Here is a 13,088-nt window from a genome sequence, read left to right as displayed (position 1 = left end):
TTCGATGGTGTAAAGATGTGCCTTACACCACAATCCAAGCTAAAGGCAAGTTGATATGAAAAAAGAAAAAAAGAAAAAAAAAAAAAAAGAGTAGCTATGTCTCAATCTCCTCCAAATAAGGAGAAAAGAAATTTTTTTTATATATTGTTTAATAGGAGAGAAGCCTGACAAGAATTTTGTCAGTTAAGAATTTAATATGTGAGATTTCAGATGCAACACTACAGTGCCCAAATAAGTTCCCACTCTACAACATCTACCCTATGGAAAGCCAAGCCTTGTTTACTTTTGATTCTATAACCACAGAATCTTGTGCATCATCCCCTCCCGGTGCACTTCTTGCAGGAGAACCATGCGTGTGTGCGTGTACACACACATACAGTAACATCCTAGGTCAGATTATTTTATTTTCTCTGCATTTTGCTTTCTTTCAGATGAATTCACAGGTGGAAACGAAGAGGCAAAATCAGTGTCAATATTAGCAAAGCAGCACTGGATAGAATTTGTAAACCTCCAGGTCTAATTGAAACACAGGATCAAATCTGTGGCTGCTACAAAACTCTACAGTCAAAGAGGAATCAAAGATTTGTACTAATCTAGATAAGCATCTTGCAGTGGCATTGTTTGGCAATTGCATGTTATTCTATAAACAGACAAATTTCTTTTCCTTGTAACAAAGATGAACATTTATGCTACTATGTACAGAGAACTCCCTTTATCTAGAAACAAAAAGATTACTGGCAACTCCACCTAATTTTTAAGCCAAACAAAGGAACTTTGAAAAAAGAAGCACCATTCTCTGTCTTCACATCAGGTACTTTACTGCATACACATAGGTCAGTTAGCTGTCTGTGTAACGCCTAGGGCACCTAGGAAAGAAACTGTTTCCTCAAAACATGGAAAATATCTAGTTTTTCTAAAACTAGCCCTGCAGTCTCAAACTCTGCATGTTTCCCTACAAAGGGAAGCCATTCCTTGTCTTGTAAGTGCACTCGTATGTAAAAGCAAGCAGCAAAGTTGCTGGTGGGAGTGAGGTAGGGCAAAGGCTTGCAGAGATCCTTGCACAGCCTCAGCAGGTCTCCAGGGACTTCACTTACGAGCTGTTCCAGAGGACAGAAGAGGAAAGGGGAGGAAGGGCAGGGGAAGAGGTGGGAGGATCTCTCTTCTAACAAGAAACTCCTTCCTGGGCTTAAGAAACCTTTGTCAGCAAAGATTTAATAAAATGGTATGAAAAGTTTAAGTTTCTTCAGAAAATTCCCATCCAGTGTAAGAGGTTTGATGAAGCCCTTCTAGGAGATATGAGACAAAGCCTCCAGGATTGAAATATTTCTAAACACACTGACACCCAGAAACCTTGTTTAAGTAATACTAAATTGTTGAAATATTTCAAAAGCAAGCAAACAAACAAAAGCATCATCCATAAAACCACTTCTAGAGCACGCTTGGCTTGAGGTACCTTTTTTAAAGTAACAGCAACATTTGGTGCTGTGACTCTGCATGGGATGATCATTTCTCTTCCCACAGTCATGTGTATTATTTTAGGTATATCACTGTGCATCTCTACAAATGGATTGCCTGTATCTGCAAAAGAAGAAAAAGAAAAGGTTAATACCTGAAATCTTAAGACTGTGTATGGCAATTGTAACAGTGCATACAGCCTTGAAAGAGCAGACTAAACCTGTCCATAAGGAAAGCTAGACAAAGTCCTCGCATCAATCTTCTGTTTACTTTTATCTAAACAAGTTCAGCAAAGTATTATTAAAAATTTGAAAACGTATTTATCACTTAGTATCAACAGCAGTACTTTGGTATCTCCTTTAAAATGCTGGACAGCTGAAGTAGTAATCTTTCCCATTATGGCATTGTCTCTACTGCTGAGATGTGTTTCTTATTTCAGGGCATTTCTATTTTATTATCATCAGGAGAAGTAATTATATGGGAAGTGAGCTGAAATTCACTTATCAGGAAACCCTTACACAGGACATGTTCCTGATGTCTGCGAGGAAATTGATGGGAAAATCACATTGACTTCACCAGGAGAAAGAATCTACCATGATTATCCAGCCATACTTCCAAATCTGAGAATACAGACTAGCAAGAGTTAATCATTTTCCTCCTTCCCGCTATCACAATACCTATGTGTCTCTTTTTTTCAGTGACAAGGTAACGAAAATGCCAGGAAAACATTAATTTCTTTCAACTCGATAACTAAAGCTTGGCAGAGTAATTTACCGTCCCTTGAACAATCCCTTTAACAAAGGGCATTGTCATAAATAGCTTGCAATGGGAACAGGGAACACTGCTGCTGCTATTGTTTGGACCACGTAACAAAGAGGGGCTCAAGCCACAGACTCTGGCTCCAAATCTTCTTTGCAGGTGTTCAGATACGAAGGTTTGGTTTGACTCGCATCACAAATAGACTACCCCAAATTCACATAAGTTTGGGGTTTTAACTCTTAAAAGAGTGGAACTTTCAGATCCTTATTCTGTGCTTATCTACAGCTCCAATGTTTTTTCAGGCAAATCCTATTATTTTCACTCAGTCAAAAATACTTGCAAATAACAATGTGAATCTTTCTTGGTAAGAAATGAGTAAAGCTAGCAAGAATTGACTCAAATTATACTATTTTATTCAAGTGCTCTGGTCCCAGACTTCTGCATGTTGACCTATGTTCATGCAAGTAGTTCTTCAAATACATTACTTTTGCTTCTCTTTCAAAAGTATGATCTCCACTTGCCAGTGTCATAAAACTGCTCTTCCCTTAGGGTCTTCTTTTGTTATTATATGCAATAATATTTTTGTTTGAGACATCAAACAGGAAGAGAAACAAATTCTGCTCTAATTTATACTGGGGAGAATCCCAAGGTAGACTACCTCAAATGTACCCCAGGGTAAAGTTTTCCTAAAGAGGTGTAATGAAACAGTTACACAAACTTTCTGAAATTAAAGCCACAATGCTTTATTAAATAATAGGTGTTAAACGTCCACTGAGATTGCAAAAGGAACTTATGAGTAATAGAGGATGCGTATGTAATAAAAAACACCCTAAGGACTTGTTAGGCTGATGTTTCCTCTGCAGTACGATTCAAGGAAAGACCAAGAATGAACCTGTTTGTAGCACGGTGAAAAGAACCTTTTTTGTTTCAGTGGCTGCAGCCGCAGAAGAGGTCACCTGCCCCTTAACATCACCAGACAAACCGATTTACTACTCCCCAAAGACTCATTTGTCTTTGTCACAAAATTAAGAGCTCCTGCCCAAAACCAGCAAGCTTTGCAAAGTAGTTTCCTGTATCATAATCTCCAGATCATTACAAGTGTGAGGAAGAGCTGTTCTGGGGACTACCGGTGCTGTCTGCAGACACAGTGTCACCACTGACTGATGCCAATATCAAGGCAGTGGGGGCTGTGCGGCTCAGACCTCACAGGATTCCTGCCCATCCGAAGGCAGGGACAGGAAACAAGCACAAAACACCATGCTTGACTTTTTTATTTTTATTTCTTCTTCTTCAATGGAAACGCACATTCACATCTGAAGAAGTCAATGAAGCGCTCTATAAAAGTAACTGAGAATGCCCTGGCTGCTCTTGGTAGGCTTTAAAGCTCAGTCACAACCTGTCTTGGTACAGTCCCTGCAGTGGCACACCACGGCGTCTCCGTGCCCCCGCTATTCGCGTGCAGAGCTCCCATTGACATCACTGGGGACTTCCGCCATGGGCTGGAGGGCAATCGACGGCCCCAAGTGCTCCAAATGTCTTCCTGCTTTTGATTAAAAGAAATACGCATCATGTTTCCTAGCACAGTTTTGTTTTCATAATGAGTGTGGAGGCTTTTCCTGATTCCCTTTGATTTTATTCTCCTTCCGTCTTAATGGCCGTAAGGGGATACTCTCAGTGCCTCGAGACCAGAGCCTGGTGCAGGCTCTACCAGCCTGGATGAGGCAGAGTCAAACTGACGCCAGCACCAGGGCAGGTTATACCATGTTGGCAGGGTATGCCAACAACATGGAATCCTTCTGTCCCCAAAAAAATAGCACTCCTTGCCTCTGTTTTCCTTTTCCCCTCCCATCACAGCCCTAGCTATTGCCAGCAGCTTCTGCTACATTTCCTCCCAATTCCTTCCTGAAGGGAGGTAAATGCCATCCTTCCCTGAACAGCTGGCTGGCAGCACATCTGGGATGACCTAACCCCCCACTGGCGGACTCCTGGGCCAGCTTTACTCACTTTTATGCTCAGAAAGCTCTAGACATAAAAGCAACATCATGGATTGACCTGTCCTGAAGATCACATCCAAGTTACACATTTAGCTCCATTGGGATTTGGAATGGAATATCTAAGAGGGTCAAACTTGTTTTTTTAGTTTTGGTTGGGTTTTGTGGTGTTTTTTTTCTTCAGAGATGCCTGCAAGGGTAGAAAAATGAAAGCTGGACAGTCAGAATATTTGCATGTGTTAAAGGTTACTCAGTTTACATTGTGCCTGGAATTAATGACTGGGTGCTGGTTTGACTGTGTTCCTTACAATATCTCTCAGTTACAATCAACATGAAACCACAAAAAGCGTTCATGAAATCACAAAATCCATGAAGGTCACTTGCTATATTGTTAAAGAATATAAATAGCAGCTTTTTATTAAGCTGGTTGGCAGCCAGATACAAACTAGGTAAGAGACTTAACACAAGCAATATTATGTCTGGTATCAGTAACCTGTCTAGGCTATTTATGGGGTTTGCACAAACAACTAAATTAGCCAACACTGAAATGCCAAATTCAAAAAAGATGGAGAGGTTCTTTTTTTTCCACAAGCTTCAGCTACTGTTCTTGGGTTTGTTTTGTTTTTAATAATCTGAGCTATGTAAGTCAGAGTACTTACACATTTGCAAGAAGAAAAGTCTCTGCAGGAATATCTGAGCTCCTTGAAATTCTCTGAAAGTTTGTCCTCTGAAGTTCTTCCAAAATACCTACTTACACCTGGCTCATCATTAAGATTTTTTGGGGGCTGAAAGAGCCAAACCAGTTTCCTCACATTCACATAACATCCTTTTCCCTCATGCATATGAAAAGGAAGGACCAAAGTCTTTAGTAAAGTACAGGCTTGAAAACTTCATTAAAGATAATAAGCCAACTGCCAAATTCCCCTTTCCATTGTAGGGATTCACTCTAACTAACTTTATGTATCCCAGCCAGATTAGTAGAGCTGTTCAGAAGTAATTTGAGAAGAACCTTGCACACCGAGAGCGGCTCTCATCTAAAACACATCTAAAAGATGTTTTAACATCTAAAACACAGACATCTCTCACTGAGCTAGGTGGGCAACCTGTCAGTGTTGTCACTGAGGGGAAAGGGGGATTTCTGCCACGGGACTCATCTGCCCCATTTTAGACATCTGTTTTATGATGAGATGAATCATGCCCTAGGAAATGCACCTACTCAACCCGCTCACATGTAAGTACCTATGTTCCTTAAGAAAAAAAAAATAATAATCCCATTTGACATGTCTGGAAGTACAACACATCTGCAAGAAGGACTTTTCCACTCTTGCCTCTCTTTAGCCTGTAAAATAATACTCTTCAAATTCAAATTATTTCTCAACCTTGAAAGAAGACTTGAGATATAAATTAACAATCACAGAAGTCCAGGGGAAAAAAATAAAAAGGAAAAGGAGGGGAATACTTTGTATCTGGAGCACATTCACAGATGAAGCATTGCTAGCATAACTGTACGGTGATTTTTAGGCAGGGTTTGTTTGTTTTCCTTTGGGGCTAGTTATAGAATGCTATCATTGACGCAGGTCTGCAACACACACAAAACATGTCTATAACTCTTACGGAAAAATATTCTGACCTACATTAGCCGGAAAATCCATGCTAGAGTACTATGTTCAGAAAATGATCTCTAGAAAGGCTACTGGACATTAAGAACCCTTTTTCAGATGTATCCCTGCTTCTTGGATAGTTCATCTTGGGAATGTATCCCTGTTTCAGTAGGAGCTATAAGCCTTGGTGAGGAAGAAGAACCTCAGAGGGTTCAGTGCCTGGCCTTCGATGCTGCCAAGGCCTCCGCATGTGCTCCGCTCAGCACAGCGTACCAACATGTGAAGTCCACATACATGCAATGACAAAAGCATGTCAATTATAGGTGATTGACATCAGCAAGTCCTAGAGGGCTCCGTTTTGTACCAGGAACCCCATTAGACACTAAAAATGTGTCTGCACACTTGACACAGCTGTAGCGTAGTTTAACTTCAACTAGTTTCCTTTTCATAACAGAAGTGCTATCATATTATTGACTCTGACAGTGCGAGCCAAAACTGTACTGCTCACTTTAAAACTGTGCCAAAAGCAAAGACAGAAAAAAGGCACAGGGGAGGAAGAGTTTCCCAGGCCTCAGCAGGTTCTTCTGTCAGCACTTTATTTCTGAATATGAAGAAGAAAAAGGAAAAAGAAGAAGAAAATCTCCCTTTCTTTTAGGTTTCAGGGTGTTTTGTCTTACTGCTTTTTTCACCTGTTGAATTATTTTGACTTTAATGTTTCTGATCTTAAGAGACCCTCTTGGGGAACTCTTTGGATGCTCTCCCTGTTCTGCAACATAGTACCTTTAGGGTTATAGGACTCAATCCATTCAAGCTAAGTCTTAATTCCACATCAGTTCTGGGGCTGGATCCAGCTATCTGTCAACAAGTGGACCTCCCAAGGAGACGCCATATGCTCAGCACTTGCAGAATACAACTCTAGAGTTTGAAAATGCACTCAAAACCCCAGATGTTTTGGCAATTCAGAGGCTTACATTTTGAAGCATTCACTAATGCTAAAGCCCTTCATTTTGGACTGTCCGACCCAAGACACATCTCAAGTGAAAGATCCAAAACTAGTGGACATGTTTGACATTCTAGGCAATGGTGAGTACTAGTACTCTCAGGACTTGTACCTTTAATTACCCAGCTCTGATTTGTCTCACCTGATTTAAATCATCTCAGAGCAAGACAGGCTTGTTCTCCAGATTCCTTGAAAAGTCAGTGATGAGAAATACGTACCAGAAGGTCCTTGTTTCTTTCTGTTAAGTACAGAAAGAGAATAGACAGCTGACTCAGCCTAGAGGTCTGATTTTAAAACAGATATTTTGAATGGTGTTTAATTGAAGTACCAATACATGTCTCATTACGCAAGGAAAAGTATGTGGTCAGAAGACACACACAGCAGGAGTTCCAGGGGAGACAAGGAGAGGGAGAACATCAACCAAGAAATGGGCTAACATCCTAAGGCCAAGTACAACTTCACTTAGCGACAAATTCTTCATTGCAGCAGAATTAAGACCTTATTCTTGTATATTAATAGCTGGAAGCTATCTTCATCACAGGAAGCAGCAACATTTCAACTTGAATCAAAGTTTTTTTAAATACATGCAAAAATCTAACCTTGATATATCAATGTTAGTTGAACTTATATGCTTTTCCTCTGTCATACCATGGGAACAACTGATCAAAGGCAAGAGATGAGGAGAGTAGAGAATGAAGAGAACTGCGCATTTTTGAAGAATATGAATGAGCCCCAGTAACTGGAAAATAGTGTCTTGGAGATAGTAGAACAAAGGCAGGCAGAAAGAAAAGCCTTCAGCACTGTCCCCAGGGAAATTACATAGGTTTCAAAACAGCCTGCTGATAAGTTTTGATTCTTAAATGTCTTTATTCCATAATTATCTCTTTTCAAGCAGAGAATTCCCCATGCCTCACTCCAGTGTACACAGTGAGCGTTTATTACAAATCTTTCCATTTTACTACTAGGCTGCATTTGCATACAAAACAAGGATCCGAGCAGTTTGGGGTCCAAGACAGTGGAGAAATTGGCAAAGAAGCTTTGCTTCATTTCAGATTTTTCCCATGGCTGCTGGTGGAAGTCAGGACACATCAGTTTTCTTAGAGCAAAGCCCAAGACTCTTAAGAGAATTAATTTCCCTCACTTGATGTCTCAATTCCTGAGCCCTGTGTAGTCAAGAGTTGCTGTGGCACACACTGCACACTCACTGTCCTGTGAAACACAGTAGTGACCTCTCCAGCTGAAAGAAGGGTGGTGTCAGTACTAGATCCTGCAAGAGAAGTCACCAGCCTGCCTGTTCTCAATCACCCAAGCACAGGACTTCAGAAATGCTTCAGGTCATCCTGGGGCATGTGGGACTTGCACTGTCCTTCTCACTGACCTGCATCTTGGTTTCGTCTACAGAAGCTCATTTGCTATAGCATACATTCATTACTGAACCAACAGACTTACTAGGTTTATTGTTTTGTTTTGTGGGGGTTTGGTTTTTTTTAAAATCCAGTTCATATTCAGTATCACTCTAATTACGGAAATGAAAAACATTTTTAAAACAATAAGTGATGACTTCCTGTACAAACAATATCAATTTTCCTGATTCGGATTCTGTGTTTGTAAATAGCAACTATTTGTTCTCATCTGCAGCATGCTAAGACATGGGAAACAGGCGCCTCTGTGATCCACATGGAGCTAATATGGGAAATGGACTGACACAACGTCCTGCCACAGGAAACAATACAAAACCAGGAGGGACCCAAATTTTACAAATGTTTATTTCCTAAGCACCCATAAATTCATTTAAAATAAAACTAAACTCAGGAAAGGTAGTCTTCACAGATGATTTTGTTACCCACATCTCACCCCACCTTGAGCCAGATAATTGAATTTCATACACATTCACAGAAACAAGGACTTTACTTATATTAAGAGATTCCTTAGTATATTCTTTCCAAATGCTAATGCTACATTGATCAGAAAGGGTGCTTGCTTTCTTGTTTCTTTTCAACCTACTCAACAATTCTTCCTGAAATTGTAAATTTTTGGAGGACTAATAAACCTTTCCCCACCTTAGGGTAGAGCGATGCCTTCAACAGACATTAAATAAGCAGTTACCTTGCAGCCTCCCTCGCTATCAGTAGTTTGCCCTAACTCTTACATGTGCTTACTAGGATCCAATCAACACTTAAGTGTTAAGAAATTGGTTCTTAAACAAAAGGATTGTTAAATTCAGAAAATTAAACTGCCAAAGAGGTCTAAGCTTGATACATGCTTGTCCCTTAAACATTTACTGGGTTTTCGCAAGTCAGGTAGGAGGAGAAATGTAATCTAATCCTATCTTCAACAGTGACATCAACATTTAATGACTGAATGTCCTTGAAAAATAAACAAAACCAAGACACTCAGGCAGTGTTCCTTAACTGATTACGGGGGGGTGGATGTGTGTGTGTGTGGGCAGAGGGGGTGGGGGGTGTCCATCTGTCTGTCCAAAAACCATTTCTCCAAGGATACGTTTCTCTTCCATCATCACGTGATTTAGGCAGATAACCTTGGTTCACACACATCTAATTGAGGATCTCTTTCAGATACAAGCAAGCTATGTATGACTTGGGAAGCACTGAAGAGTTAGAAAGACGGGTTGTGTCTTCCATTTGTAAAAATTCAGGATTCTGAAAAATGAACACTTCAAGCAGGAAAGACACCAAGAGAACATAAAATAACCTCCTATATCGTAAAGTGCATTTAGCAGAAAGGTTCTCGGTCAGTCTCACAACCATCTTTGCTCTTCTCACACGGTGAATGGAGAGGACTGTGGGTAGATCTTATAGAGATAACATCCAAGGTGAGAGGTTCAAGAAAGTCCCATGATGGGAAACTTGCAAAAGTCATTCAAGAAAATTGTAAGTTTTCCTAGGCAGCAGGAAATAGTGGTCATTAAATGAGTGACCTGCTTTGGTTATGCTTCCATGGATGCACCTGTAGCTGGTTATCCAGTGAATCGTCTGAAAATATCTGGGTAAGAAAAACACTCTACGGTGTATTTCAGATGAAGGAAAGCGGGGCAAACAGCATGAATTATTCAGGAATTCTCAATAAAGCAACACACAATAATGGGGGGAGCTATCTTATTTTCTATCACTGTAATGAGAGGTCCATTTCATTCTGCTTTTTCACAGCACCAGTCCCACTCTTCATGTCACAAAATGGAAACAAGGGCTAATTCACTCTAATGTGAACTCGTTAGGAGCAGCAGACACATAATTTGGAAAACTTCCAGTTGCACATTCTCTGTAATATGGGCTTTCAAAATCTGTGAATCCTGATATCTTACAGTAATCTATTAATGATATTGTGTAAAAATCAAGAAAAACTAAAATATAAAATTAACTTAAATCCCTAAAGTGTGTATAGTTTCTTATTTTATTATTGTATCTATTGAAGTCAACTGCTCTGAGAAGTGTCTGATTAATATCCTGGAAGAAAACAGGATCAGAAAGCAATTTCTGTTACAGCCTAACTGACCTAATTCCAGCATTTCCCATACATTACACAACACTTGTTTGCTGAACACAATTCTGTGTTCAGTTTGATTCCATTTATTCTAGATTTTTACAATCAGTGTAACATTGACTACAGAGTACATTTTTGAATGTGACTTAACGTGCAAACAGTAATTTTCTACAGCATGAGATGATTTGGTGATCTAGATAGGCAGGTTTGGCATCCCTCAGCTGCCTAGAAATCTATACTCTTAGACAGGCAGGTTGAAGTGGACATTGTACCAGATACAAAATCAGATGATGACTGATGAAAACCGTGTAAGATATGATTTCTCTGCTGCCTATTTCACAACAACAGAAACAACAAAGAACTTCCAAGTGGAGTTCTATTTATTCTAGCAAACTGGTCGGATTGGGTCTTTTTCTTTCTTCATTTTTTTCCTAGCAGATAAAACACTAGCATTTGTATTTGCAAGCTCTGAGAAAGCATAATATCTGTACATTTATACTAATTTATATGTTAGCTGGTAAGTTAACATGACATTTTTCAAGGCTGAAAATATTAACCCCCCTGTATTTGACCACAGCTGAACTGCCTTATTTGTCCATTTTGCTGTATTGAAATGCAAGTATCAAGACATGTTAAAAATTGTAATCTTACCGTTAATGAATACATAGACTGTAGATTCCTTCTTCTTTTTTGCTGGACTTGTTGGGTATTTGCAGCTATAGTTTCCAGTGTCACTTGCTTGAGTTCTGCTCAAGGTCAGACTGCTGCAGGACTGCTTCCCATTCCTTCCACAGGCATATTTAATTACTTTCAGCCTTTTGCTATCCTTACTTAGAGTTTCAGGCAAAGACCATGAATGAACCATTTCCCCCCTGCAAATACAGATAAGGAAGCAGAAACAATTATGTTGGTCTGCAATTATATAGCTCCAGTTCCCAAGCTTTCTTTTTTATTATATCAGGCTATTTCTGGGGTTCTCTTTTATCTTGTTTTCCAAAAACAACAACAGAAACAACAAAGAACTACTAAACAATTGCCATTGAAGTTCACTCCCCACCTTTCCCCACAATATAAGGTTTCATTTTTTTCTAATTTCAGTTACAAAAAAAAAAAAAAGTGTCAGGTGTATGAACTCCCAGCCAAATTATCAGAATCCAACTCAGCTGGTTACCTGCAGGTGAGATTTAAAGTCTGGCCTGCTTGAACAACGTGCTGTGTGCCATTTGTACTCAGCTCAGGAACTTTTAATTTTGATCCTGAACTAGATCCTAGAAAAACAAAGAGAGAAAAAAACCAAAACATTAACAATGACAAATCATCCTGTTCCCAGTCTGCTCATGTTTATGTTTATGATGTTATATTAGGAGAGGAAAGCAAAGAAAATGAGGTCCCCCTCACCACACATACTCTTCCTTTGGGCAGGACCCTGTTGTCCTAACTCAGGACTCACATAATCCATGAGGATTACTCAGGGGAGAAAGTACAAATTAAAGTTATGCAAGTTTTGGTCAATGACTTTGCTCTCAAGTTGTTCACTGAGTGTATCACGAAGAAAGTTCAAGACCTTGCGGCTACACATCTAACCAAGGAAGCGTGCCCTCAAGCACCACTGGCTGCATTTCCTTAGGAAACACCACCATGGCAGCCCCTTCAAGGGGAAGGGCAAAAGTCAGCCACTTCCACAGCAAGAGCCACGTACTGACCTCTGAGATACCTAACCCTCACTCAAACAGCTTGCTGCAAAACTGGAACTGCTCTGGGAGGAGTGAAAGGGGATTAAGGATCTTCCCTTCATGACTGAAGGTCACAGTAACTACGGCCCCTCACCGGCTGCAGGCTTCCTACTGGCAAAGTGGTGTCAAAGGGCAACTGGACAGCTCTACAGTAAATGTTGAGAACAAGATCAAGGCACCTTCCAGACCAGATTTGCTGCTTATTGAGAAAGCAAGCGTGCCAGCATGGTCCTAGCCACAGCCGGAGCAGTCTGGTGTGGGTGAAACCCTGGGTGTCAGTGTAACATGACGTAATTCAGGACACTTGGAAACATCCAGGCAGGCTTCTCACAGGCCATATGAAAGCAATTTTTAGGAAGTCCATGAAAAAGCCCCGTGGTCAGAAGACTAGAGGAATACTGGACCTTCCCTTTCAACAAGGCAGCAAGCGCTGAAAAGGCATCATGTTTTATCTTTGCCCCGTAATAGACTATGGGCCACAAAAGCTTTTGTGGCAAGCAGACAGAAATGCGTGCTTTAGAGAAGAAACAGTCCTTGATCCATCCCATTGCCCTCCCGCTGACAGCAAAGTGTTCCAGAAGCTAGGAACATAACAAGAAAATATTTTGAAACAGTTAAAGTTGAAACCCAGTTTAAGTCTAAATCTGAACCCAAGTGCAATCTGTGAAGATTCCAGTGTTGTGAGAGGAGCAGAGAGTACCCCAGATCACTTTACTCTAAGAGAAAGTATTTCTTTGTCAACATACAAGAGAAACAGCATCATATAAACAAGGGTAATGCAGATTTTCCACTAGAACTCAGTCAAGTACAGTTTCAGTTCAGCTATTTTAAGCCCTTCCCTCAAGAGGTCCCTGCCACAGCCAAACACAAACAGCTGTATGCACCAAACATAGTAGAATCACCCACTGGAGAGGAGTCCCTCTTTCGTTGACTATAGAAGGAACTTTTGGACACCAACTCTGGCTGAGATTGGTGACTAAATTTCAGCTGTATAAACCCTCCAAAGCCAATGGCTGCTCCAAATTCAGCAGCTTTAACCCAGCAGCAG

General features: G+C 40.4%; 1 protein-coding gene across 2 annotated transcripts in view; it reads right to left on the bottom strand.

Moving 5' to 3' along the window:
* FLT1 (fms related receptor tyrosine kinase 1) overlaps nucleotides 1–13,088 on the bottom strand; it is a 117,068-nt gene that overhangs the window by 89,290 nt on the left and 14,690 nt on the right. For both annotated transcript variants that reach the window (XM_055802709.1, XM_055802710.1), the window contains exons 2-4: nucleotides 11,479–11,575; nucleotides 10,959–11,179; nucleotides 1,454–1,578 (exon numbers count right to left, since the gene is read on the bottom strand). In XM_055802709.1, the coding sequence (XP_055658684.1) occupies nucleotides 1,454–1,578; nucleotides 10,959–11,179; nucleotides 11,479–11,575 (443 nt within the window). The remainder of the gene's footprint in view (nucleotides 1–1,453; nucleotides 1,579–10,958; nucleotides 11,180–11,478; nucleotides 11,576–13,088) is intronic.

This window comes from Falco peregrinus, chromosome 4, assembly GCF_023634155.1.
Source record: "Falco peregrinus isolate bFalPer1 chromosome 4, bFalPer1.pri, whole genome shotgun sequence".
NCBI classification, from domain to species: Eukaryota; Metazoa; Chordata; class Aves; order Falconiformes; family Falconidae; genus Falco; species Falco peregrinus.
This window is presented reverse-complemented; position numbering and strand designations above follow the sequence as displayed.